The sequence below is a fragment of the Stegastes partitus genome, unplaced genomic scaffold (assembly GCF_000690725.1).
Source record: "Stegastes partitus isolate 25-593 unplaced genomic scaffold, Stegastes_partitus-1.0.2 Scaffold151, whole genome shotgun sequence".
NCBI classification, from domain to species: domain Eukaryota; kingdom Metazoa; phylum Chordata; class Actinopteri; family Pomacentridae; genus Stegastes; species Stegastes partitus.
Window position 1 is genome coordinate 489,291 of NW_007577882.1, and position 26,989 is coordinate 516,279.

The 26,989-nt window shown below is 38.3% G+C and overlaps 2 protein-coding genes across 2 annotated transcripts; one reads left to right on the forward strand and one right to left on the reverse strand.

Annotated features, from left to right (window-relative positions):
- The first annotated feature begins 2,847 nt into the window (after positions 1 to 2,847).
- rtf2 (replication termination factor 2) lies at positions 2,848 to 25,641 on the forward strand. The gene is made up of 9 exons (XM_008279285.1): positions 2,848 to 3,003; positions 3,284 to 3,378; positions 3,572 to 3,665; positions 7,073 to 7,212; positions 7,573 to 7,651; positions 20,880 to 20,990; positions 21,194 to 21,248; positions 22,618 to 22,692; positions 24,481 to 25,641. The coding sequence occupies exons 1-9, from the start codon at positions 2,935 to 2,937 to the stop codon at positions 24,675 to 24,677; spliced, it is 915 nt and encodes a 304-aa protein (XP_008277507.1). The 5' UTR covers positions 2,848 to 2,934; the 3' UTR covers positions 24,678 to 25,641.
- Positions 11,172 to 18,630, reverse strand: gcnt7 (glucosaminyl (N-acetyl) transferase family member 7). The gene is made up of 5 exons (XM_008279284.1): positions 18,481 to 18,630; positions 15,870 to 16,128; positions 14,760 to 15,501; positions 12,235 to 12,330; positions 11,172 to 11,859 (listed from the first exon to the last, which is right to left on the reverse strand). Exons 2-5 carry the CDS (start codon positions 16,074 to 16,076, stop codon positions 11,615 to 11,617), a joined length of 1,290 nt encoding a protein of 429 aa, XP_008277506.1. The 5' UTR covers positions 16,077 to 16,128; positions 18,481 to 18,630; the 3' UTR covers positions 11,172 to 11,614.
- Positions 25,642 to 26,989: the final 1,348 nt, after the last annotated feature.

The window sequence follows — 26,989 nt, forward strand, 5'->3', positions numbered from 1 at the left end:
ATCTTTCCAATTGTTTATTTTTTTTTTACAAATGTTGTATTTAGTGTGGTGTTAACTTGTGTTTGTGCACCTTGTTAGATTGTATTATGATTAATATGAAATAACATCTTTATTATTTTACTAATAACGAGGACTACGGATGGAAACTAGCTTTAAGCTAAATCTGGCATATTTACACAAAGTCATTGTACTGTATGTGCTCATTAATATGCACTGTCCTCTTCCAAATAAATGAAATAAGATTTCACCTCGGGCTCCAAGAAGTTGTGGTGGTTAATTTGAACAGTTGTCTTACTAAATCTGTAGCTAACGTCCAGAATTGTATTTTCCTAATTACTACAAATAGGCTAATAAAATTCATGTACTTGGCCATTATTGATTTAACATCAGGTCTGCCAGAAAAAAAAAAAAAAAGCTGCCTCACCATCCCCCATGATAAATATGAGTAAATAGGCCTCTGCTCTGTTCCAAATCATTTCCTTCCAGCTCAGTCCAGAGAGATTTTAGGGACTAGGCAGTTCAGGTTTTCTCCTTCAGAGAGCTTTAACTTGGTTGGCTGCAGGGCTAAGGGTCCGGCTCTATCAACTAGCGCCAATGTAAACACAGCAATTCCTCCCCAATTAGAAACGCTAAATGCATTGGACTCGGTGCAATGGGCTGGTCCATGCAATTAATGCAGCCTTAGTCTCCACTGGCTGCTTTGGATGGCTGGGATAGTTAAGATGTATACAGTTTCAGTTCAAGGCCAGGCACTGGAAGTCTGATTGGGCAGGTTGGACTCATCATGGAAGTATAAACATAAGATTGGATGGGCGCTCCGTGGTTGGGGTTTTCTTTGGGTCAACCGTGCTGGGTAGCACCACCAAGATATGTGTGGTAAGGAGGTCAAGCATAGGGGGAGATTTGGGGAAGAGGAAACTACATTTCAGCCGTACAAATTCTTCAGATTCAACTGTTACAGAGTACAGAAGATGTGATCATCACAGTGAGGATCTCTTTGTGTTGTCGCTGGGGGATTCGAGTTACCGTCGCTTTGGAAGTGAAATTACTTTGCAATTTGTCCACCGCAATCTCTGCGTGTTTTACATTTTTAAAGTGTTGGAGTGTTGCATGAAACACCTTCTTTTAAAACACCCAACATTTTCATATGCAATGTGTACTCCTACATTTTGCCAACTATAATATCTGGTTCATCATCCAGCTTTACAGCTTCAGCGGCAGCATGTTTAAATTACTTTTTTGCATGGGAAAATAGTAAAATTCCAGAAAATTGTATGCATCCCCAAAGGCTAAGTTATTTAAAACTGTTCTGTAGATAGTCTTTATAGTTGATTTAGAACATAAAGATGTAAAAGAAAGGAGCAAAATATACCAATGTATTATTTCCTTTAACCCAGATTAAAGTAAGATCTGTGTACCATGTTTTTACAAATGGGTGCACCTGACACAAAACAAAAGAAAAAAAAACAAACCAAAAAAAACCCTCTATGTATTTTTGCAGTTGTAAAAACAACCAAACATGTTAGACAGGGATGGAAGATCATTGTTCTAGTCTTCTTTTGTCCAGTGGCCATTGTGCATTGTGTGTTCCTGAGGTGTTGGCTTGCACTATCAGCCTGGGGCGCTGTACTCTCTCAAAGATAGTTTGCTAACAGAGCTTTCACTCCATTGCCTCTAATGAAAATCCATACTAAACATTTAGCTCTGTGTGAGAAAGGGGGGAAATTCAATAAGACACATAACACAATTTATAAATTACAGGAAGGACCAATCGAACCATCAGGCAAAATGGAGAAATGTTCCTATGTTTATATTTGTTAATTTTGCTACATTTCGGGAACATTGTGCATCTTGCCTGTGTGCGGCGAGCGTGAAGAAGTTGAAATTTATTTTCTCAGCTAAAATGAAGTCTAGTGCTGTGTTTTTATTCGACCTTCTTTTCCACACAGATTATCAGTCATGCCGCCAGAGATGTCTCCACTGAGGTATTCCCCAAACTAATGGTCGCTCTTGGACAGCACCATCGATAGTAAACTAATCTTCAGCCTGCAAGGCACAGGAAACAGATCTCATTAGTACTCATTGAACTATCTTCCAAGGAAACTTTCATCTTTAGACCACTCTGACAACAAGCCTGAAAGCCAGACTAATGTCACTTACTAGTTCTGGGTTTAATGGCTGACTGAAAATGTCTAATAGATGGATGAGCAGTAAGAGAGTGAAGTGATCTGTGTGAAGGTGTTTTTTTTTTTCTCTTCATGTTGACACGCTTGACTGGAACAGTCAAAGATGTGGTATTTTTTGTTAAACGTGTACAAGATCGTTTTTATATAACTTATCATTGATAACATTATGAACATTATGGTGATGGTTCACAGATTTTTTTTTCAACTGCTAAAGTTTTTCCTATATTTTTTTCAAACCATACAGAAATGCTCTCTTTTCCTCCTTTATTTTTTCTTCTCACTTTATCGTCTTCTCTTCTGTCTTTGCTTATATATGTCAGTCAGCTGTGTAGTGACATGCTTTTTCTGTTTTCTCTGTGAAAATTGAAAAACTAATAGAAAGCTGTAAACAAACACACACACACACACACACACACACACACACGCACACACACATATATATATACCCCATATAAGAAATGGTAGCTTTCCAATGCTTTCCACTGCTCTGGTAGTCTACCTAAGTGAGTCAAGCAAACTGATATTCAGAGTGATGCTTCCACACAGTGGCCGGAGTTACAAAATACACCTGGAGTGTTTAATGTGTTACTTGTTCAACCGCTAGGGGGCGACATCAAAATAGTCGCACTTCCCGCGAGCTTTGCAGATCTCTCGTTGTTTGTTTACAACCTTAGAACTTCCTGCCCGTGAGTAGCTTTGTCCGTGGAAGCTAACTGGTCTGATTAAACTTTACGAGACAGCTTACAAAATGGGATGTGATGGTGGTACGATTCCTAAAAGACACGAGTTGGTGAAAGGCCCCAAAAAAGTCGAGAAGGTGTGTTGCTCGTGTTTTTCTCCCCGACTTTCCTTTCAAATGCCTCCGTGTCGGGAGACATTGTCGAAAGCTGTCAGTCGGTTGCTAAAGCTAACAGGCTAAACTGATTAGCTTACGGCTATTTGTGTTGTAAATTATTAAGCGACTAATTCACTTATTTAGGTATTTGAACTTACAACGATGAAGTGGTTAACGTTAGTTTTCATGACAACAATTTGTAGACTATAGACGAAGGTGACGAAAGTTAAGAGTGCTATGACATGTCCTCTCTCATGTCCAGGTTGATAAAAATGCAGAATTGGCTGCCAAGTGGAAGTACTGTGCCTTGAGCCAGGAGAGACTTCGACGTCCCATCGTTGCCTGCGACCTGGGAAGGTAGGAGGGAGGTGTCTTGGCCTTGTAGTTTTTTTTTTATTCTTTTATTATTTTTATTTCGTCAGTCAAGTAAAATGAGTTGTCTAGGTACGTTTACGGAAACATGATGGCTTGTTGAGTGGCCATCATTTAAATGATGTAGCCTCATTTCAACGTACTATGTTCTGAAAGTCTGGTCCATGTTTTGTTTCAGGTTGTATAACAAAGATGCTGTCATTGAATATCTTCTGGATAAGTCTGCTGAGAGACCCAATGCTGAGGCTGTAACACACATCCGTGGGATCAAGGTATATTTGCATTATTTAACTCTGTGGTCTTAAAGAAAGGCTACTTGTTTAGGTCAGATTCAAAGCTGTGCTTTGCATTTATGGATACTAAGTTACTGGACAGGGGGTCTTTTTTGTACCCTGTAAAGTAGTTTTAGGCATCCTTCATACACTTGTGAAGATCATGTATATTGTCATTGAAACTTGTGGGTCTTTGACACAATAATTATTTGGCATTTTGGTTCTTTCATAGATTTATTATAGGTCTTCTTGAAATATGACAAAATCTGCTGGGTCAAAAATATACATACAGCAACTTCAGTTATCAGTTTTGGTGAAGGAAGCTTTTCATCTAGAAACAACTTCTTAAGGCTTGACTGAAGTTTGCTGCAATAATCACATTGACAAAAAAAGCCTTCTGGAGAAAACTTGGGGTTAGATTGAACAAAACATTGAGGTAATTGGAGACAGTAGCTAGAAATATGTTTGCAGGTGAGAAGGTGAGGCCTTTAACCCCAAGAATACCAAATCTACTGTCAAGCATGGTGGTGGTAGCATTATGCTCTGGGGCTGTTTTGGTGCCAGTGGAAGTGGCGCTGTACACAAAGTAAATTGACTGATGATGAAGAAGTATTACCTCCACATTCTTTAGGAAAACCTAAACTCATCAGCCAGAAGGTTGAGTCTTGGGTGCAGTTGAGTGTTCCAACAAGATAATGACCCCAAACTCACATCAAAAGTGGTGAGAAAAAGAAAGGCAAAATCAGGCTGCAATTAAAGTTTTTGACTGGTTTCTCTAAAGTCCTGACTTAAACACCATTAACCCTAGAACACTAACGCTAAAATTAGTAACACTATCACTAACGCCGGGTATATTTTACCCAATATAATAATCTGGATAAAATATAGTTTTCATTAATTTATGTAAAAGTACAACACTGTATGACAAATTGTAGTACTCTTCTTTAATTTCCTAATATACAATATCACATAAAATTAAAAAAAGGTACCATGGGAGACCCTATAAAAAGGCAGCAAAATTATTGAAAAATCAGGCAATCCTTAACGAGAAATTTCCAAACAGAAAAAATAATGGAGCTGGGAACTTGCTCTTTGGTCCACCCATTCCTGGGACATGTGAGCCTTGTCTGGTGAAGGCACAGTCTTCCTGCATCACTGACATCTGTGGCAGAGATTGACAAAAAATGGCATTTTTTGAGAGGGGAAAAATTACCAAATTTTTTTGACTACATGAATTTCCTTAGACAGACTCCATACCAGAACCAAACTGTGCCTTCACCAGACAAGGCTCACATGCCCCAGTCCTACAATTTGCCATACAGTGTTGTACTTTTACATAAATTGATGAAAACTATATTTTATCCAGAATATTATATTGGGTAAAATATACCCGGCGTTAGTGATGGTGTTATTAATTTTAACGTTAGTGTGCTCAGTCAGAAATTTCACTGATTTTCTGGAAATTTCTTTTTTTTCCTCTCTCTGAGTGCTACAGCTTCACTTGTAGCTAACTAGCTAAAAGCCTAGCTTTAGTAGAAAAAGAAAAAAAATCTGCGTAGCCAATGATTGCAGATGTAAATTAACATTAGCTACATGTTAATCACTTGTTAGCATTGCAGAGAAACTAGGCCTTTGACAGGATGACAGCTGTGGATGAAATGGGGCAGAGGATGTGGCCGGCCTGAATGTTGTGCAAAGAGCGCCTGATTTCAACACGTAACCACTAGCATTGGGTAAATTCCACCCATAAAATATGTTGCCCTCTATCACTAACGCCGAGTGGAAATCACCCGAACGCATGCCTCTTGAAAAAACCACAGATGGGAGGTGGAAAACAAACCATTAATGACATCAATGAGCAGTCTGAAGCTAAACAAGGACCCATGCAACTCAGACAGCAGCAACACAATGAAAATCACATGACAAAAATCGTGCGGGTGAAAATCACCCGGCGTTAGTGTTCTAGGGTTAAGAACATGTGCACTATGATGAACTAGCAAGTCAAAGAAACAACCAGAAGCTTGTGGATGGCTAAATAGTCCTTTTTCACACACACATTTTGTTGTTGAGTTCCAAATAGTTTCTAGCTGTTCCCACAGACTTGCTTTAGATTAAACTTTTGTGTGCTCAATCTTTGAATGCACTACATCCCAAATTTGTTCAACTCCAGATTCCTTTTTCGTGGTCAAATAGTCTCTGCACAGCTTTGAAGTATGCTTGGGGTCATTGCCATGTTGGCATATGGACGGCATCAACAAAATCTGAGGCGTTTCTGGATGTTTGCAAGCCTCAAAAATGGCTTCTTCAGCTATTCTTCCCTTTAAACCTTGTTCCAACAGTCGTCTGCTTCTGGTCATTCTGGAGACTTTCTCAGACTCTGATCTTGAAGCATTCATCTCTGCCTGAAGATGAGCAGTGGTCTTCCTTCTGTCTCTAGTACTTAAAATCTTGAAGTCTCTTCCTTGGCACGTTTTATAAATAACAGTCATGGCAATTTATTTATTTCACCTTTATTTTACCAGGTAAAAATGTTTGAGAACTAGTTCCCATTTACAAACACAACCTGGCCAAGAGGCACCATCAGGAACAAATACACATGTAAAATACAGACACAAATAGACACATAGACATAACATCGAACAAAAAAACAAAACCAATAAAAAGCATGGGAACATATGCATGTGAGTGAAAAAAGATTGACTCCAAAGCATACTTGACCACACTATGAGAACACTTGATGTCTTTCCCCATTTGTTTCAGAGACCATCCAGCATCAAGTGCTTTATTGCAAACCCTTTCATTTTCAGTGACCTCTAGATGTTTTATCATTTTGAGCAGGAATACGAAATTTCAAACTGAATTCACTTTTTCATACCAAAATTTGAGCTGGCTCACTGGGCTTCTCTGACAAATCAGAAATTAATCTAACCATAACATTCAGCCACTATTCAATTTTTGCTGGTCAGTAATGCAAGTAGATAACTAGATTTTGATATCTTAATCAAGAAATAATAATGTGCTTTACTGTTTTTTCTGTTTTCTTTGTAAAACAGTAAATGTGAAAATTCATAGATAACGAAAATATTTTTATTTTCGCATTAAAAATATCATTTTGGTAAAAGAGCTTCTACATACTGGTGTATTAACCATTACAAAAACATAAAAATGATTTGGTAATTAGCAGTGCAGTTAATGTAGAGCATTTGTGGCATAAACGTTACACTGGATGGTGGTGTAATAAATTTGTTAAGCACTGTATATATGGACATTTTTGTGTACAAAATGGTCAGAAATAACATAAAAATGCGTCAAATGTGTTAAAATTGCCTTTTCTGTATGTGGCTAGATCATGATGACAACCTTATGTAGTCAGAGGCAGGAATAAACCTGTTGTACTCTTTCTGCAGGATATAAAGGAGCTGAACCTAACTGACAACCCTGAATGGGAGGGAGAGAGAAGAAATGCTAAAGGAGACAGATATGAGGACATCCACTGTGGCATGTTCATTTGCCCTGTTGTTGGGTTGGAGATGAATGGCAAACACAGGTAAACATCACCTGAACATAACTATAATGATAAAGAGACTGCCTCTGTGCTGAAGAAATGCATCCAATAAGGTTCTCTGGTTTGTTTAACAGATCAACTCTGTGCATATATATGTTTGCTATTTGTTGTAAAAAAACAAAACATGTGACAGCACTCAGCTGTTCTCATTACTGATTTTAAATCTTCTCATGTCAAGATCAAACAAGGTACACAACACCTCACAGTCAATAGAATCCTGTGGCAGGTTTAGATATCACTTCATACAGAAAACAGCCCTACACACTAGAAAAGCTAGAAAGGGTAAAAATTTATTGGAATTATAAAAATGTTGAATGTATATCCCTGTGTTTCATTATTCAGGTTTTGTTACCTGCAGACCTGTGGCTGCGTCTTCTCTGACAGGGCCCTGAAGGAGGTTAAGACAGAAATCTGCCACAAGGTGAGCCACATGTAACCCTTTTTTAAATCCAGGTTGTTTTCCCCACTTGGTTGTTCACTGTGACCATACTTAGAATTTCTTGAAAAGCTTAATAATCTTTCCTACCAACAGACTTCTCTCCATCAGTGAGCCTCTTGGTGTTTGGCAGCGGTTCTGTTTTCTTACACCAAACTGTCACTGCTAATGCTTTGCAAATAGGGACCGTTGACATTAATGTAGATAACACAATAGCACTCTGGCAATGACGTAGCTCCAGATGCACACTTGGTTGCTTGGATAAATAACAATGTGAGTTAAAAGTCTAAAGTGTAATGTTTTAATTTGTCCATGGGAGGCATGAGGAATTTTCCCATCATGCCTGTGTAGAGTTGGTTAATTGCTTTAGCTATCAGAAAATCAGAGTAATGTGAAATTTTGTTGGTTCAGCATAACCACAGCTATTAATACACCATGCATGCTGACTTAGTTTAGTTGCATTGATTTTCAGTGATACAAGACTTTATATTTGTAAAGTGTTTTAATCTGAAAATATATATATATATTTTCATCAATCCTCTTCTGATATCACTCATTAACTGGACACAGGCTAAACAATTGCTGAACATGCTGCTCTGGTAGATGCTACGTTTTACTGATGTTCCCTAAACGCCTCACTGCTCAATTTCTTGTTCATTTTAATGCCTGGTACTACAAAAGGTACATTTGTTTGGATAGATATTATGATAACAACAAAAATAGCTCATAAAAGTTGTACTTAAGAGCTGCTATCTAGCCACTTTCAATGGTTTTCTTGCTAATAACCAAAATCACTTAAGTTCTTACATCAATAGCTATGGCACTGTACTGCCAAAAACAGTGCTTTTAGGCATTCCATGTTTTCTTTTCTGTCTGTTTTAGTCACATGATAAACACAGGAGTTAGTACTTGATTGCATAACCATTGTTTTTGATGACTGCAGCCATGTGTCTTGGCATGCTCTCCACCAGCTTCTGACATTGTTCTGCTGTCACAGCAGCCCATTCCTGTTGCACAAGTTCAAACAAATTTGCTTTGTTTTTGGGCTTGTGGTTCTTCATTTTGCATTTGATGATTTTCCACAGGTTTTCAATTAGATTTAGATCTGGTGATTGAGGCCAAGGCATGGTTTGAATGTTTTGGTTCTCCATCCAGGCTTTAACTGACCTCGCAGTGTGTCAAAGGGTATTGTCTTGTTGGAAAATCCAGTCATTCAAGGCAGGAAAGAGTTTTCCAGCTGATTGAAGAAGACTGTTTTCATGAGTAGCCCTGAACATGACCTGGTTCATTTGCCCTTCACACAATTGCATTTGGCCTGTTCCACCCATACTGAAACAACCCCAGATCGTCACTGATCCACCCCCATGTTTTACTGTCGGGCAAGACAGTCTGGTTTGGAAGCTTCTCCAGGCTTCCTCCCATAACCAGTAAGTTGGCTGGAGTGAGCATCAACTGAAAATTGGATTCATTACTGAAGAGAACCTTTGCCCAACCATCAACAGTCCAATCCTTGTGATCCCAGCAAAGAGTAACTGGGCTTTCCTCTGCCTTTCGTTGATGAAGGGCTTCTTTCGTGCCCTGTGTGACCTCAGGTGGCTCGGTGGTTAGCACCGTTCCCTCACAGCAAGAAGGTTGCTGGTTCACGTCACCGGGATCTTTCTGCCTGGAGTTTGCATGTTCGTGCAGCGTGGGTTCTCTCCGGGTTCTCCGGCTTCCTCCCACACAGTCCAAACACATGTGGAGGTTAATTGGTGATTCTGAAATTGTCCGTAGGTGTGAATGAGCGTGTGCTTGGTTGTTTGTCTCTAAGTGTAGCCTGGTAGACTGGTGATCTGTCCAGGGTGTCCCCTGCCTTCGCCCTAAGTCAGCTGGGATAGGCTCCAGCCCCCCTGTGACTCTAGTAAGGATTAAGCGGTGTATAGATAATGGATGGATGAGTCAAATAGGACATACAGTATTATGTGATCAGCTGCATTTTTTGTTGTTTTCATTGTATTCTTCAGGTAATATGCCTTTAGTGATATCAGGCATTAAAATGAACAAAAAATTGAAGAAAACAAGGGTGGTCTAATAATTTTTTTCCATGACTGTATGTCTTTAGTGCCTATCTTTTAGTTACCTATGTGAACAAATATCTTTTGTACATTTTTAGCTTCACAGTTTATCCTGTCAAACCATTTCTATCAGTGACCTCTTTAAAGCCACATAAGAATCTCACAGAAGAAGGCCTGTGGTCTATTTTGGGTCTTGGCCTGTTGTAACTTTAAGTGGTTTTTAAAAAATTGTCAGAATTTCCCATGCACAAGCTATTTTGAGTCCAGCAGATGCTAGCAAGTTGCTGTTGTGGTTTCTTGTGAGGTGAAAGCACCTCGGATCAGTCACAGATCAGTTGTTTGACTTTGTGAGAAATAGGACAAACAAACCAGCCACAAAAAGTTACAGTGCTTCTCATGGGAAACTGGGAGGTTTTTGCTAAGATAGGCTTATTAGGCAACACAGGGACATTTTTTTAGCTTCAATATTTTGGCGGACTGAACTTGCATCATATTTAACAGCACGTCTGACTGTCCAGATAATATAGTATAGACAGTTGTTGGCAAGTTTAGAGAATATGGAAATATGTAGTTGTAGGACTTAATCTTTCAAAGCAAAAAACATAGAATGACTGAAAAAAGGTTTGTCATGATTTTCGGACACTTTCTAGTTCCCTAGAAAGTGCTCTTCCTTGTATTTTTTGTTTTTCCTTGCCTTCAGAGGGCCACTTTTGCATTCTTCCTAATAGTGTAGCACATGAAATGGCTTTTAATGGCCCTAATATGTGATTTGCTGAGCAGGTCAGGGTCTGACTAGTCTGTAGGAGTTCAGAGGATGTGTCATTGGGTGGACGATAAGATTGAGCCTGTCTCCCTTTCTCCCTCTTTTCTTTTCTTTTCTTTTCTTTTCTTTTCTTTTCTTTTCTTTTCTTTTCTTTTCTTTTCTTTTCTTCTCTTTTCTTTTCTTTTCCTACTTTGTTTCAGTGCATTTATTAACCTTTTATAGTAGACTCTTTGCTCTGTCTTTTAAACTCTACATATGTCGTGAAGCCGCATGCCCACATTTAACCAGTCCCTTGTATTTTTCGCGCTAGTAGTGGTCTAAATATACCATAAAGCATTGATGTTACATTGATTATTTGTGTTAGAGGTATGGGACTTATAGCTCTTTCTAGTCACTTTTGAGTTACATAATCTGTCAATAGAAGTATTGTATATATCCATATCTCAATCTAGACAAGTTTCTAACCTCAAACAAGAAAAACCTCAGTAAGGTGTGACTTACTAGGTAATCCTATGACCTAAATGACTAAGAACCTTTATTTTGAGAATGAAGGAACTTAAAAATATCTCAAATTACTCAAAGATTCTAATCTCCGCAGTCACTGACAAACGTTGCAGATGATAATGTGAGAATTAAAATTCATGTTATGTTTTTCTGTCTTTTATAAAGCAAGACCATGAGTACAATATTTCAAAATATTTTCCTTTATTTGTTTGCACCTTATTTCATAGGAATAACAGACAATAGATTTATCAACAAATATCTTTTCTTTCTTTTTTTTTTTTTAGCTGTACAACATTGAAACATATTAAACCAATAGAGATCTTTATTTCATGTTTTCTTCAATACTTTGTATAGTAGTTGTCTCAAATGACAGTGATAGTCTACTGGCATATACACTGTCACACAATTATCATTAAAAAAACTGCCATCCTATAGTCTCATTGTTAAGTCAACACATTTATGGGAACAGTAGCCACACTACAGTCTGTGCAAGTGCACACTGATATTATCCTCTCGTTCTCACTTAAGTTTTCTCTTATTCACATTTTTGCATGGACACCACAAAACAAGTGGAAATTATCTGAATTGCATGTATCCTGACTGTTGTTCACAATATCAACAGACATTTCATGCACCAGCACTGCTCTTAATGTAGCGGCTTCTGCTTGACGTTCTCTGTGTGGCCAGCAGCCATGACGGCTCTATAGGAACAGTTGCCTGGTCCAGCACTTTGTTCCTGTGCCACTGTTCCAGACAGTCCAGTGCCTCGGGATAGGTGTTCCTCTCAAACTTATTGGCAAACATGCTGTTCCTGTCGATGATCCATGGTAGGTCTCCTACTCCGTAGACACAGATGTCGCGTACATAATGTCCTGGAAAGGGATTTTTTTCCTTCAATTGTGAATTTCAGAGCTTTCATCATGCTGTGTGAGTTTGTCGGCAGGTTTGTGTGCTTGTGGGTGAGAAGATGTATGTATTTTATTGTTAGGTAAAACATGTACATCTACCTGTGTATGAATGTATTGTATTGTTAGATTAAAAAAAAAAATCTTTAACCTATTAAAGTTATCATGAGGCACTATTAAATGATGTCATCTATCTACTCAGCAGATTTTATGACACTGACATTTCCAAAATATCAAGTATTAGTAATGCACAGTTGAGCAAAATGAACAGAATTTAAGTTGTGTTGCAGTGGATAATCAATAAAATTGTATTTCTGTTTATGTATATTTACTTTAGTGTACCTTTGCAACCATTGTGTGTCTTTCTCTCTTGATCCCTCCACTTGATTGACCGGATTGCTCCTGCCCAACCTCCATCAATGTGGCTGCCTGGAGCATCTTCAAAAACATAACCAGACAAACTTAATCATGATCATGTGACCTAATTGAATTGTAAATATTTACTTAGCCCTGTTTGGGACTGTCTTAGCCTGCTTCTGAGGCAATCCTGCATGCTTCCCATCAAAGCGCGTCGAGAAGGCACTGTGTTACTTGTCTTTATTGGAAGTGAGGACATTCATCAGAGATGCATTTACCAAAACAACCAGTTAGTTCTCATCCTTAAAGCCATTTATCTTATAAAACTGGAAAACACTTCCATAAGTCTAATTTTTGTGCAGCTTGTACAATTAGGTTTTTTCAAATATTGCATCTTCTTTGCCATATTGAGGCTCATTATTGTCCACTGTGGCCAGAGAGCACAAACTGACCCTCCAACTATTGTTAGACACAGTTGTAGTTGTATTGAGTGATTTTTCTGCTGAAGACAGACCAACAAGCACATTGCAAAAACATTCATGAACAAGCCACGCAAAGTTGAGGTTAATATGTTAACTGAAATGTTTTTTAACAATGCATTTTGATTTTGAAGGAGAGAAATGAATTCCCACATCCAGACAAGCAGGTTAGTTTGATTCAATGCATTTGTAATTACAAGCAGTGCATAGTCACCTCCCTAAGCTGTTCTGAAGGAACCATCCAAATGCATACCATAAAAAAACAAGATCAACCTGATGAGATAAAATATACATTATCTTATCTACAGATACATTATTACAAAATAACTATTATCAGTGGCTATAATGACTGGTTTCTTGGTTTAGCCTTACTACCTACAGTCGTGACTTGATAATCCGACCCTTAACTATCAAAAAAACTTGCTGTCCAACAGGTGTTTAGGAAAAACGAACTGAACCCATTAAAACTAGCCTTAATATACCGACAGCCTTGGATTCCAACTCCGACATGACATTTTATGTCACATATAAGGATAACAGCGTACTATCTGACTTAACAATCTGACAGATTGGCTTTGTTCAGCCTGCAGGATTTAATGCTCAATTCGGATTTTTTTTATAAAGTCAGATTTTTTTGCAAGTTCGTTCACATTTCCAGTTAAATGCAACTTGTATGTGATCTGCTGTGTGAACTTCATACGACCCAAAAGTGTCCTGCCTGCACAGAAGAGGACACAACGACATCACACGCAGCGAGTGTGCTCAGAAGTAAACACAGGTGGTAACGGTGGAGTGTATCTTGCCCGCCACTCCTCTGCCGCCGCCGCCACCGATGGTGAAAACAGAACTGTTACTGCTATCCTAAACTGGCATCAGCAGCCCAGTACTGCCTGTGCGTTCCGGCCACTTCCACCTCAGGGGTGCGCTCCGATGGGGTGGAAGTGGCCAGAATGTGCACAAGTGCACCGGTCAATTAGGCGTGGAATCCAGCGTAGTGTTCTAACAATACCCTAGTTATCATAACAACTATAAACAATAAATATTAACAACAAATTACCCTTCAAGCATCAAGCCCTCCTTGTATCTCAACCTCCGTCTTGACAATCCGACAGCCTTGCTATCAACATAAAAGAAGGTTTTACACGTAGTGTTGCATTATCGAGTCACGATTGTATTTCATACCACATTTTCCTTATGTGCTAGAGCACATTTAAACATTTAATGCAACTTTAAACAGAAGTACAGTATATTAAAAAAAAGTCAAATGAAAATATGAATTAATGTGGCTTTTTAGATTATTTTTTTTATTATTATTATCAACATTATTATGCAAATATTAACAACTAGGTGTATTGAGAGAAACACTCGGTGGTGCTAATTCTTCAGTAGAGTGCAGTTACATCACTGCAAGAGTGTAAAACAAGATAAAATAAGTCAAAGAGGGCCAGTCTTTGTTGCACTTCAGTGCAGCAACTTTTTTACCTAAATGTAAAATATTTTTGTAATATTTATTTATTTTTGGTTTAAATGTCTGGCATTCCCACATCAAAGTAGATGAATGGAAATGTACGTAAATCACCGTATTCATGTTATGACTCGCTTTCAAGTAAATCTAAGAGTCCAGGCTCCATTCTTTCTAAATTGGTGGTTCTACTGTCAGCCAATTTCTCCATCTTTGATGTCAGCTAATTATTTTGCTCTTCAAAAATGTGTCACTTGAAAAGGAACCTAGCTCATGTCTTCCTCCATAATCTCTGATTGCTGTCCATCACATTTATCATGCAAAGTTGGCATTTTAAGCTGTGCTATAAAAGCACAGTCAATGAATGAGCCAGCATGTAAAGTTTAAGGATCACATGTGTTGTTTGATCTCATTCGACCTTGTTGCATTGATTTTTTTTTTTTGTCTCCTTTTGTTTAAACATCATAATCACACTAGTTAATAATTAATCTGAACAAGGGTTTATGCTGTAGAAAGTAGAATCAGGTTATGTCAGAAGTAGTATGTAGGTGTTGTGTTTTTGAGTTTACCTTTGATGTGATTTAGTGTCACCCAGTAGTGCTCGTCTGGGCTGAATGTGTCTTTGGACCACTCCAAGAAGTCACGTGCTATTGGACTTTCCAGAACAAAGTCTACAAAAGGCCTCGTCAGAGCAAAGTAGGCTGTTCCAAAATATACTTGCAGATTGTGTGGAGGAGGACCTTTCTTCAGTCCTGGCCCTTTTGGAGCCACATGTGACCCCACAATTTCCTTGTGCTGGAGTTGTGTTCTGTGGCTCATAGTCACTGGCTGTTTGACCCCAGGGGTCATGTTTCTGTCCCTCCACTCTTTGCTTTGCAAGTACTGTACCAGTTCCAGATTGCTTTTGCCAGGGAAATCTTGTCCACATAGATTCATCACCTTCTTCCAGCCTACTGTGGACTTTGCGAGGTCCTCCATGCAGTTCAAATCTGCTTGCAGGCGAGAAAACCCAGCATAAGTCACAGTCTCACTGCGACTGGAGAGGAAGATATTTTGAAAGCAGCTGACTAGCTTCCGTACGGCTGCTCGATACTGCCATGGTGCTTTGGTATCCACATGAATGCAGTAGACGTTTTGTGGCATGTAAATAGCTCGCAGTAGGCGCACAAAAAGCTCAAGCTCTTTGTGAACAGTCACAATGAAAGCTAAAGGGTAGTCCTCCTCTTCACGACTTAGAGGTCTTGTGATAAAGTGTAGATCTGTGGTCAAACTGGAACACTGCACACTGCTATTGAGAATATAGCTTTCCACCTGTTGACAGACATATTAACATTATTGCTGTTATAAAACAGGGCTCTCGTTCTCCATGTGTGCTCACATTTATGGGCTTTATCAGGTAATGAATCCTCTAAAGTACTTGTTCAGTTTGACTGATTGTTTTATTTTACTGTTTTACACATTTTTGCCACTACAGAATCTATTTTGTCTGGTCTCCACTCTTGTGGTGACCAGACTTATTTAGTTCTTTTAAAAAAAAAAAAAAAATTCAACTTGATGTTCTGTTTTTACTAGAGCAATTACATAAGTGTGTAAGTATTACTCTGCTAACACAGGTTCATTTGATCCAGAATTTTCTCTGCATTCCATTGCACAAACGTACATAACAAAAAAAAACATACCTGGCAGTCACGCCGGTTCCATTCTACTTCCTTCTCCTTGCCGAGCAGAAAAGCTTTACATTCAGAGGAGAAGGGTCTGCAACTTGGAGGTTGTAGGGGCTTTGTCTCAGCGGGCATCCTACTCCTCAAATATATAAATGAACTGACGATAACGCTCATCCCCAGGCACAACAGGAAGCTGCGTTTTTTCCGTTCAAACTGACGCATAATAGCCCTGTTTCTCTGTAGTCTGTCAGTATCACCACCACAGATGAAGCTCCTGCAATAGAGACATCCACTTTGGTTATTTGCAAAAGTGTCCTAAACCCCCTGAGGAATGTAAAATAGGGTTAAATATGTAGGTTGAGTCTAATTGATGAAGCCAGTTTTTAGAAGTTTAGTGTTCAAATCTAGTCTATTAATAACTCGTATCTGAGATGTGACACATTAACTGACTGCACATTATCTCTTTCTCAAATAGTTATCGTACTGTGGCATATAGTAGTTATAGCAAACTTTGTCAGGTCCCTTTTTCAAATCATAACGCAGTGACAAATTTCAGTTGAAGAGAGCTGTCCTTCTATTTTATATCACAACAAACCAATGAATAAAAATAGAGAAATAGAGATGAAATAGACAGAAAATTGGCAAAGCATGGATTACTTAAACAATTTCAACACAGCCATGAAATTCCCGTTTTAAAATACATAATATTAGGCAAGCGTTACCATGATTACATAGTTGTTTATTCCATTGTTTGATCAATAAAAAATGCCAGACTTACAATTTTGATAATAGGTTGAATTACTTATCAAGTTAAAAAATGGCCCATTTGCTATTTAAACTGTCTGGTCGACATAAGCTGAAGCATCTTGCAAACAAAACGAAAACAAATCTTGAGATAAAGATGTGGGTATTTGAGGATGGTATTTTCAGACAGAAGTTGCTTCTAGAGTAATTGATAGACTAAACATACCTAAAAGTTTAAACATTTTTTAGCAGTGCTGAAAGCGGTGAAGCAATAAAAAATCATGAAAGCCTTAGTTGAGACTCACTGAATGAACCTTCAGCAGATCGTCTGAAACCTAAGGAATTCATCAGGAGCTACATGTGCAAGGTACAGCAGATAGCATTCGGTAAACAAACAGCATTATGTTGACTAGAATAGTTCGGTGAAGGGCAGCACTGTGGGAGTAAGTGTGATACCTTGCAATGTATGTTGTTAGATTGTTTTTATTTAAAACGCAGTTTGTGTCATTTGGAACATATTTTGCTAAATATTTCTGTGGAACCTCCTAAGCTGCTCAGTAGAGAGACATTTGTCTGGACTTAAGAGCCGACTGACTTTGGATGGAGAACATTATATCACATACTTTTGATACTGAAGCCCCATATTAACATGTTCCACCGAAATAAGGCCTCTTTTTTGTTATTTTCTTGTACTTTCTTTCAAGATTTTTGGATGCTGCTGTTTACAATAATTCCCCAGGTCTGGGATAAATAAAATATATTCTATTGTATTTGACCACTTTTTATGAAAGGGATTTTCAAGGCACATGGACAATTTAATCATTTCACTCAAGCGATTACAATTTTATCGATTTTTTTGCATGTTTGTTTTGTACTGATGTTCATATTTATTGTTCTGTTCTATTGCTTGCTCTCCGTCTGCTATCCTGTTTTCCCCACCCCTCCTCATCCCCACTCTAATCCAACCGGTTGAGGCAGATGGCTGTCTTCCCTGAGCCTGGTTCTGCCGCGGGGTGGGAACCCAACAATCCAAAGGCTACTTTGGGTTGTTGGGTTCTCTTTTTACATTTGTAAAGTCTATTCCTTATATTGTTAAGCGCTGTGTGATAACATGTGTTGTAAACTGCGCTATACAAATAAAATTGAATTGAATTGAATTGAATCTCTTTTAAGGGTAGCATTTGTGTGGCAAACTCAACATTAAGTTTGCACAGTTCACCTTTGAAGTGTATAAAGTGTGATATTCAAATTGTGATATTCAAATTGTGATACACTTTTGAATGGTTAATGATTTCAACATATTGCAGGATGTAACAGGCATATAGTTGCTTTTAATTGAGCTGATGAGCTGGGTGTTTCTGTGTTGAGCAAACTAGGCTATGGGTAAAACAATAGGTTTTATGTCCCAGTGCTAGAGAGCAGAGAAGCTTTGGAGGTCTCTAAAGACTATTCTAAATCACATATCACATCTTCACTTTAGCCCCCCGATGGTAAATCCCAGTTGAGAGCAGCACCAACGATGCAGATATCCACAGGGGGGGCTGCCATGAAAATGTGCACATTTTTAATCTTCTGCCAAGATGCCCTAACTCGAGACACTGAAAAAAGCAGCCACTACATAGCATGAAAGAAAACGGATAAGAAATAGCTTCCTGCTTGTTTGCTCCTACTGTTTGTAGACAGAGATTTTTATTCTCAGTCTGTAACCTTTAGATCCATTGCTTAAGGTGATTCTTAACATTTGTTTTGGGATTACAACTGCTGTCATGTTTATGGTGTCTAGATCGCACATCTAAAGATCATATCAGTGTAAGACACACAAAAATGTAGATACAGTATGTAAGGACAGAATGCCAAAGACAGGATAAGTTTAGCCAGTTACCTTCGAGGCAGTTGAGTCTGTGGTCCCTATGATGAAGAAGTAAACCTTCAGAGTTATTAGAATACATCCAGAGTGCTGCGGTGAACAGAAGTAGTTTCCATTGGCGCCATTATCAGCAACAGCAGGAACAACAGCAGCAGCAGCGTCTGCTAATTTAGAGCTAAATTTGGTTGTTGTCTTGTTATATCCTGGCTGGGAGGCTTCGTTCTCTGAGCTTGAGACCCCGTCTGGGTGAGGCACAGTGTTTTGCGAATGTGTGTGTGTGTTTTGTTTCTAGTTGTGCTCATTCCTGATTAAGTTGCTCCCCCCACACCCCCAGGAGACAAGGTCCGTCCCTGCCTGGTTACCAGCAGTAACACCCAATCACACACCTGACACACACAAGAACATGCTCGCACATCCCCCCTCCCACCACCCCCCCACACGCACACACTCACACTCACACGTCTTTCTTGAGGTTTTTCTACTCACCGGTGTGTGGCATCTGTTTGTTTTTTGTCCTCTTGCTTTCCATTACTTTTCCTTAAACCCCTTTACGTCTAGTTCCTTCATTTGTCTTTTCAATATTCTAAATTTAGTCTGCCAAGTTAGTACTGAATTATCTGCAGTGTCTCTTCACTGAGCACATCTCTGTGTCTTGTTCACCTGCTTGTTGCCTTTCAAGTAAAACAAGATTTTTTTTTAAATGTAAAGCAGGATTCTTGTTTCCTGACTTCATGGTATAGTGCTCAGCTCACTGGTGAGCTGTGTCATTTCTAGTAATAGCAACAGCAGAGTGACTGACTTCAGAGCAGCACCCACAGAGTTTGTTTGCTGCTTGGTCAGCTTCTGAGATTATCCCTCTTGTGTTGAACAGAGCACATGGCCTGAGTTCAAACCCACTGAGCCCGCATTACGAACACACAATAGATCCCCTGCTGGTTACTCAGGGGTTTAATATTTGTGTTTGTATATGGGTGGGTTTTCTTTCTTTTTTTTTTCTTTTTTTTTTTTAAATAAAGCAGTCACAATACTTATGTTGTTTTAGTAATACACATAATTATGCGTAAAGACTTTTTTCATCTTTAATAGGTTAGACTCACTACAATGAGGCTTTGGTTATTGGCTAGGCTTTAAAACATTTTATAAACTATTGTGGATAAAGCAAATGTTGGTACTACTAGCAATATTTATAGAGAAATCAGTTCATCAAAAATGATGAATTATCCGTCAAAATTTTATTAGGTCTGCAACAAACGAGTAAATATTTGATGAAGTCTGACAAAATCTCCTCTTCTAATGAATTCTGACTGAGCGCTCAGAGTGGAAAACTACAGCATCCTTAGGCTTGTGTGTATCAGTGTGTATGTTTTGTCTGACTGGATTTGCCTTTTTCCCTGTGCTCCACTGTATTTAGATGGCTTTCCCCTCTGAGTACATGAAATGCAGCCTGCATGCAAATATAGTGAAAAGGGATGTGGCAAAGAAATGGCTTGAATGCTGATCTTTCATAATTGTGTTCATCTCCTTGTGTTTGTATTTCACATTCACATATATTCACAGAGCAGAGATATGCAGTTGCATATGAAAATAACTTGACTTATTTTACTATTTGCTTTTTCAGCCTAGCTAATTCTTGCCACAAATACCTCATGAACAATTTTAGAGGTTTTCATCCAGCAGAATAAACAAACAATTGTTTTGCAAGACAAAGCAGGACTATATCTACTTCCCTGTTGTGCACCTGAACTTGTAAAGTTGAACTTCTACCTGAGCTGGTAAACACAAAGATCTTTGACCTTTTCAGACTTGTGTCTTCAAACTAGCCTAACATTCAAATTGTGAAATTTACATCTCAAGGTATAGGTGAGGAAAAATCCATGGGGCACATTCAGTGTCCTTTGAAGTCACATATTTTAAGAAGTGTAAGGTTTAACCTCACCACAAAAATACAGCAGCTTGGATTTTAGGATGTTAATGCACTTGATGTAGTTAACTAATTAATTATTTAACACTGAAATATTGCATTAAATCTGTTGAAATCAGCAGTGTAAAGTTGTACAGAATCAGTGTAAATCACTATATAACAGCAAAACATGTACCCCAAATTACAGGACGTCAAATTGATGTTCATCTAAATCTGCTTTGTTCTGCTCTTGATCTACTGGTACTCAAGAAAAATTCTTAACTCTTATTCATTACAAGCTTCAATATCTGCACAATCAGTATTAATTTTTGTAAACATTTATCAATTAGTCACATAATTACAATAACATTAGTTAAATGGTAAATCAACATAAATAACAGTTAGTAAACTGACGTTTCAAGGCAGAATATGAACTGTCTTTGCATTTGTTGGAAAAGTTTTTTCTGTATTAGTCAGTCAGTGTGTCTTACCTGGTATATTATCTTTGTTTCAGTGTGGGGATCCGTTTAAAGATGAAGATATTGTGGTGCTCAATGGCACTAAAGAGGAAGTGGAAAAGCTAAAGGACAGGATGGATGAGAGGCGGGCCAAAGCCAAAACTAAGGTGGGTCTTACTTTGAACCAATTTATGATTTCAAATAGGCTACATATAAATTATCTTACCGGACTCTTGAGCTTGATTTGGTGTCTGTCAGCTTTAAAATATTTTTCTTCACTACAATTAAATGCTTAAAAACATGATTCATCCAGTCAAGCTGTTTGTAGCTAAGCTTGATTTTCTTCTGTACATTGCCTTTCCCTTTTTAGAAAACAAAGAAGAGCAAAGCAGCTGAAACCGTGTCCACTCCATCAGAAACAAAAGGTTTGTGTAAAGCCTAAGTAAGGTATTATATTTAAGACAAATGTGTGGCATTTACATAAGCAAAACTATGCAACTTGCAAAACACCAGATTAGGTATTCCTTCATTTGGATAATGTTTTGAAAGTGCAGCAGTCAGGTTGTTTGGACCTTTGACTCGCATTAAGTCTCTAGGTCTAGTCACTAATGATACACAAGGTGTAAGAACCCCAGCGTGATTTGTGCCGGCACCAGACCAGAAAACCCTTGAGAGTTTTAATCTGCTCAAAATAAGTGAAATTAAAATAAATATAATTAGATTACAGCATTAGAGTTATTATTTAATAGTTGCATCTCATACATATCTTCTGGTAAGCCACCTGGATCCTGACGCATCGCATCTCATGACCAATTGCTGGTAGATTAGTCGAAACAATAGTCATACTTTAAAATTGTTTCAGTAGCTTTTTGTGGTTTTACAGTCATTGTCAGTCAGACATGATTTCCTAAATTGGTTTTGTAATGGTTTACAGACCCACAGTGTCTATTTGTAAAGTACCTCATGCATATAACAACCTGATTTTGGTGGGCTTTTTGGGGAATCATAACTTCTTTTAAGAGAAAAACACAAATATTTAGTGGAATCGTTATGGATTAGGTCTTCATTATCTGTCCTATTATTTATGATTCCCAGAGTTGTGAACACATGTATTACAAATCCCAGTTTTTATTTATTCATAAATGAGCAAAGAAATGCTAAAGTAGTGATAATAGAGCAGGTACTGTACCTTAACGTCGGCCCTGTGTTTATGAATTTTCAGAGGCTTCCAGTGTTGTGTGTCCTCAGAGACCGTTGGTGTGGTTTCCTGTTTAGTTCTCCTGTACAGGACTGGATTCTAACCTTACAAATGAACAGGATGTTGGCTAAGAAACACCTGATGTTTATTTGACTTAAACCTGAAAACTTTGCACCGAAACAACAAAAATGTGCTCTTTCCTCCTCCTGCCTGTATGAAAGTTCTTTGTGATTATGAAAGCAGGTTATGTTTTTTTTTTGTTTTTTTTTAAGTATTGGGCTTAAACACTAGAAAACGGACAAGTTTTGGTTTAAGGCCACAACCTCTCCTGCTCTCTATGTCCACAATCTTCATGCAATATATACTGGTGACGGCTGGAGTAGATTCTTACAATTTCTTTGTAATGTTTACAAGTTCATAACAAATGTATCAGTCTAAATCAGTGTAGCAGTCATCTTTTAGCTGTACCCCCTTATAGTTTTAGAAGGTCGTGTTGGGGCTGGAGCCTGTCTCAGAACACAGGGCACACTCTAGACTGTTCACCAGTTGCACTGAATGACATGATCTGTCTTGTCTGATTCTCCTGTCTCCCACAGAAGACACAGAGTCTCCACCTGTGGATGCGACTGGAACGAGCTCACTACAGAATGGTGGTGAAAGCAGCCAGTCAGGTAGATAACCACACTTTGCTCTCATAAATACAAACCCAGCCACTGTTCAGAAGACAGCAGAATTCATGTAAAAAATGTTCCACCTTTAAACAGCAATGTTTCCGAAAGAGAACTGTTATATATAACACTGGTCTACACCCATTTTGTTGTCAAAGTTTTTTGAGCTGATTTTGGACAGTTGCAATGTGCTGAATCCAAATATTACATTGGTTTTGCTCAATGAGGTCAACATTTTGATTTGTCGCCACATGCACTTTTTAAAAAATATATTTTATGTACATGTGCGGGTATCTATGCTTTGCATCATACAAAATTCTTTTTCTAGTTCCTGAAATGAACAAATTCTGAAACCTTAACAAGTTGATACTATAAATATTTGCAGGTGAATTAAATTTAGATAGAAAGTTTACTCCCTGGTTTATGAACCTATGAACTTGTGAACTTGTATTTATCTTTACAAATGTTTACGCTCATCAACTTCTGGATCATTTAGCTTAAGAAAAGGATTAGAAAATGATTTTTTTCCTCTGAAATCCGATTGCATATGAGACATACTAAAATAAACCAATCACTAATGTCAGAAAATGTAATCGATTTAGTGGCAAAATCTTTTCTTTTTTTTTTAAATGGAGTTGGTATAAAAACCTGACCTGATACATAAAAGCAGATTCAGCATTGCAAAAATGACCTAAATCAGTTAATAAATCCTAGACACCTTCAAAAAAACATTTTTGTAACCCAGTGTAATCAGCGAGACATCAGGAAGTATCTAAAGTTTTAACAGCCAGGCGATTGTCCAAAGCTGGAAACAACCTCAAGAGTCTCAATTTAAAATTGAAACACCAGGTTCAGTGTTATGATAAAGGAAAAGTACATTTACTAAGTAGAGTGGTTTTGTTACTTACAGATCTTATAGAAACATTTCCATCCATCCATCCATCCATCCATGTATCCATTATCTATACACCGCTTAATCCTCACGAGGGCCGTGGGGGGGCTGGGGGGCTGGAGTCTATCCCAGCTGATTTAGGGCGAAGGCAGGGGACACCCTGGACAGGTCACCAGTCTATCAGAAATATTTCCAGTTGAATGTAATTTTAGATCCCTTTCAAATGCCGAAGCTCTCTCAATTGAGGAAGGCCATCTGAGGCTCACATCGTTTGTTACCTCTGTGTCCATTGTATTTCCTCTTTCGTTTCTACTTCCAGTCACTCTGGTTGTGAATTTCAGAATTAAATCAAATATTCACAGACCTGGTGTCAGACAGAACTTCACATAAAAGCAAGGGTCATAGGAAACCAATCTAAATGTCAGTCATGTCATTATTCCTCATGCATTCAAGGTTTACTTCATAATAATTAACTATCGCAAAAAGCTTGTCTTATGCACTTTAAACTGCAGTAAAGCATCCTTAGCTATGTATAAAAAGAAACAAAATCTGAAAAACTCTTCTTTTTTTTTTAAACAGGTTGGTTTTGAATACTGTTTTTGCAGTTAATATAAACTCAAATGCTCTTTTAGGCTCTTTGTCTCTTGACATCATATTAAGCGCTATTTTAGTTACTGAAATAACTCTAGTTACAATACAGTGTCTGTACATCACAGAGGTAAAGTAGACTGTATTAGTGCATTAACAAACTTTTAAGATGAAAGAAAGATAAATGCTTATTGAGAAAATTCTCCTCCTTTCTGTCGTATTTCCCTTGTTTTTACAAATGCTTTCTCTTCTTTTGTCTGGCTTTGTCCTCTTCTTCATCCTGCTATGTCACCGGTCTTTTTTTCACCCAGCTGTGGCTGGACCCTCTGGATCCTCCGGTTCCTCTAAAGCCACCAAGTCTTCCACAACATCTGCCACCAAGAGGTCGATCCAGGATATGAAGGAGAAGTCCGAGGCTTTTAAATCCCTGTTTACCACCCACAGCTCTGCCAAGCGCACTAAAGACCAGACATCCAACTGGGTCACCCACACCCCTTATCACTTCTAGTAACTAATGCTCAGAGCAGAGGCCACCAATTCAAGATTACTTTAGAAATTGCAACCCATTTAAAGACTCATTACTCTTTAGAAATCTAATCTCTCTCTCTCTCTCTCTCTCTCTCTCTCACATGCACACACACACCTACACACACACACACACACACACACACACACACAGACCCACATGAGCTCTGATAATGTCACCAATGCGTGGACTCATTCCCAACTTGACTCTTTAGTCCCCAGTAGCTTAGTGTTTACATGTTGTGAACATTTTGTTAACAGCTCCCCAAGCTGTTCATACCATTTGTTTTGTTGACTAATTCCTCCCCCATGTATTCACCCACAGCTCTGCATTCTCCCTCAAAGGTGCTTTGAGAATTAATGCATGGGTGACTTTATTAACTCTGTCACTCTGCTGTCTCCTAGTGGACGGAGTGCAGCTTTTTAATGACATCTCAACATGGCATGTGGCCTGTGAATGAACACTTAAGCTACATCTTCTTTCCTTCTAAGCTGGTAGTATGTGCTGGACTGTCATTTATATTTTATATTATTAGGTTTTGCAGAGAATTGTTCTTATTTTGTGTTGGTTATTTTATTTTCCCTCAAAAGTGGGTTGGTGGGGGAGGAACTGAGCTTAGCAAAGATCATATATTAATCTGATCTATTTATTCAAGTTTCTGATGTGCAGAAATATAGCCCACACACATCAAAAGACAAACTGTAGCTTTACTAAGAAGGAGTTCGAAGCTGGAAAATACACATTTTGCTTCAGTCTTCAGCATCACAAATGTCAGCATTTTCTTTTTTTTCCAAAGCCTTTGTCTAAGTGTTTGGCCTTTGTGGATGATTTCTGATGTGAAAACTAACACAGGATGTTACACTGGTCTCCAGTTATACTCATATTGAAACTGAACCACTCTTCTTGAGAAAGTGTTTTAAAAGGAGATTAAAAACATTTTGCTTTATCCAGTTTGCAATCCAGTCATTTATTATTGTCTCTCTTTTTTTGCACGTAACATGCAGCTGTCATGACAAGTTTCCATTCAATTAAATTAAGCTGTTTGATGTTAATTTCTCACTTTGTGTTATACAAATTATATTCCAAGCACAATGCACTAGTTGCTACTATTTTGTCTCTAATCTGTAGTATTATCATCGATTACACAGTGCTGCTAAGCGCAAGAACGTGCAGTAACTACCTGAGATGACAAAAACATCAACCCCCTGCTGTGCCCTTCAAGGGAAAATTCACACCGTAAACAAGCTATAAAAAGCTCCTGTTGCGTAGCTTGCATGTCTTTTCAGAAGGTGTGAATGTGTTCTGTGTGATTGAAAATGTTCAGATCTTTTTGCTTAAATAAAAGATACAATAAAACACAAAAAATTCCCAATGGCGTCAAGATGCTCCAGTGAATGCTTTTTGGATGTTTAACTTGGTCTGTGCAGAATGAGTTCTGACTAAAAGGCACTTTTTTACATTCATCAGCTGAAGATGGAAAGTTTCCCTGTGCTCACCTGTACAATTTCAGTTAAACACAGATACATATAAGCACGATTTTACCACATCACATGGAAGCAGTCTTGTTCCGTTCTGCAACCTCCACAAATGTGATGTGAAAACTTGAAGCCTGTAGTGCACACACTGAGGACACACTTAAGAGAACATAAAACGTGGAAAACATGCAGTATTTGCATATACATAAATTCTGGATTATTCAATGTCAGAGAGGGTGAGTATGTAATGATGTAATTTAACTTTTAAATCTATTCATCCACCCATTATCTATACTTAATCCTCACTGGGGTCGCGGGGGGCTGGAGTCTATCCCAGCTGACTTGGGGTGATGAAAGGGGACACCCTGGACAGGTCACCAGTCTATCACAGGGCTACGCTGAGAGACAGACAACTTATGATTCCAAAACAAAAACAAACAACTTAGGGCAGTAAATGGTTCCGTGTGATTATTTTTAAGCGTATTACTATGACTGATGCATTCATGTTTAAGCAGCACTTTGTACGTGTATTGTTGGGTTGTTTATTCTCTCCTGTAACATGTACAAGTGCATCACATATGCGTCTGTTCATTTTGCGTAAAAATGCCAATCTGAAATGTAACAAGTATATATAGCTGTGAAAAAGTACAGTATTTCTCTCTGATGTTGTAAAGTAGAAGTACTTGCCATTAATAAAAAAAATAATTCACTTTCGTTAAACTGCCGCATAGTGATTGAGTAAACATCCTTAATTTCCATTCCTCCAATGAATAGATCAGTACGAAAATTTTAATTTCAACCAGGTAAGATCAACTGGAC

Excerpts from the sequence above, each read along its gene's own strand:
- rtf2 (XM_008279285.1), top strand. The coding sequence starts at position 2,935 with ATGGGATGTGATGGTGGTACGATTCCTAAAAGACACGAGTTGGTGAAA. Across the intron at positions 20,991-21,193 it reads GGGCCAAAGCCAAAACTAAG|AAAACAAAGAAGAGCAAAGC; the intron begins GTGGGTCTTACT and ends TTCCCTTTTTAG. Across the intron at positions 22,693-24,480 it reads TGGTGAAAGCAGCCAGTCAG|CTGTGGCTGGACCCTCTGGA; the intron begins GTAGATAACCAC and ends TTTTTCACCCAG.
- gcnt7 (XM_008279284.1), bottom strand. The coding sequence starts at position 16,076 with ATGCGTCAGTTTGAACGGAAAAAACGCAGCTTCCTGTTGTGCCTGGGG. Across the intron at positions 15,502-15,869 it reads GGAACCGGCGTGACTGCCAG|GTGGAAAGCTATATTCTCAA; the intron begins GTATGTTTTTTT and ends GTCTGTCAACAG. Across the intron at positions 11,860-12,234 it reads GACACACAATGGTTGCAAAG|GACATTATGTACGCGACATC; the intron begins GTACACTAAAGT and ends ATCCCTTTCCAG.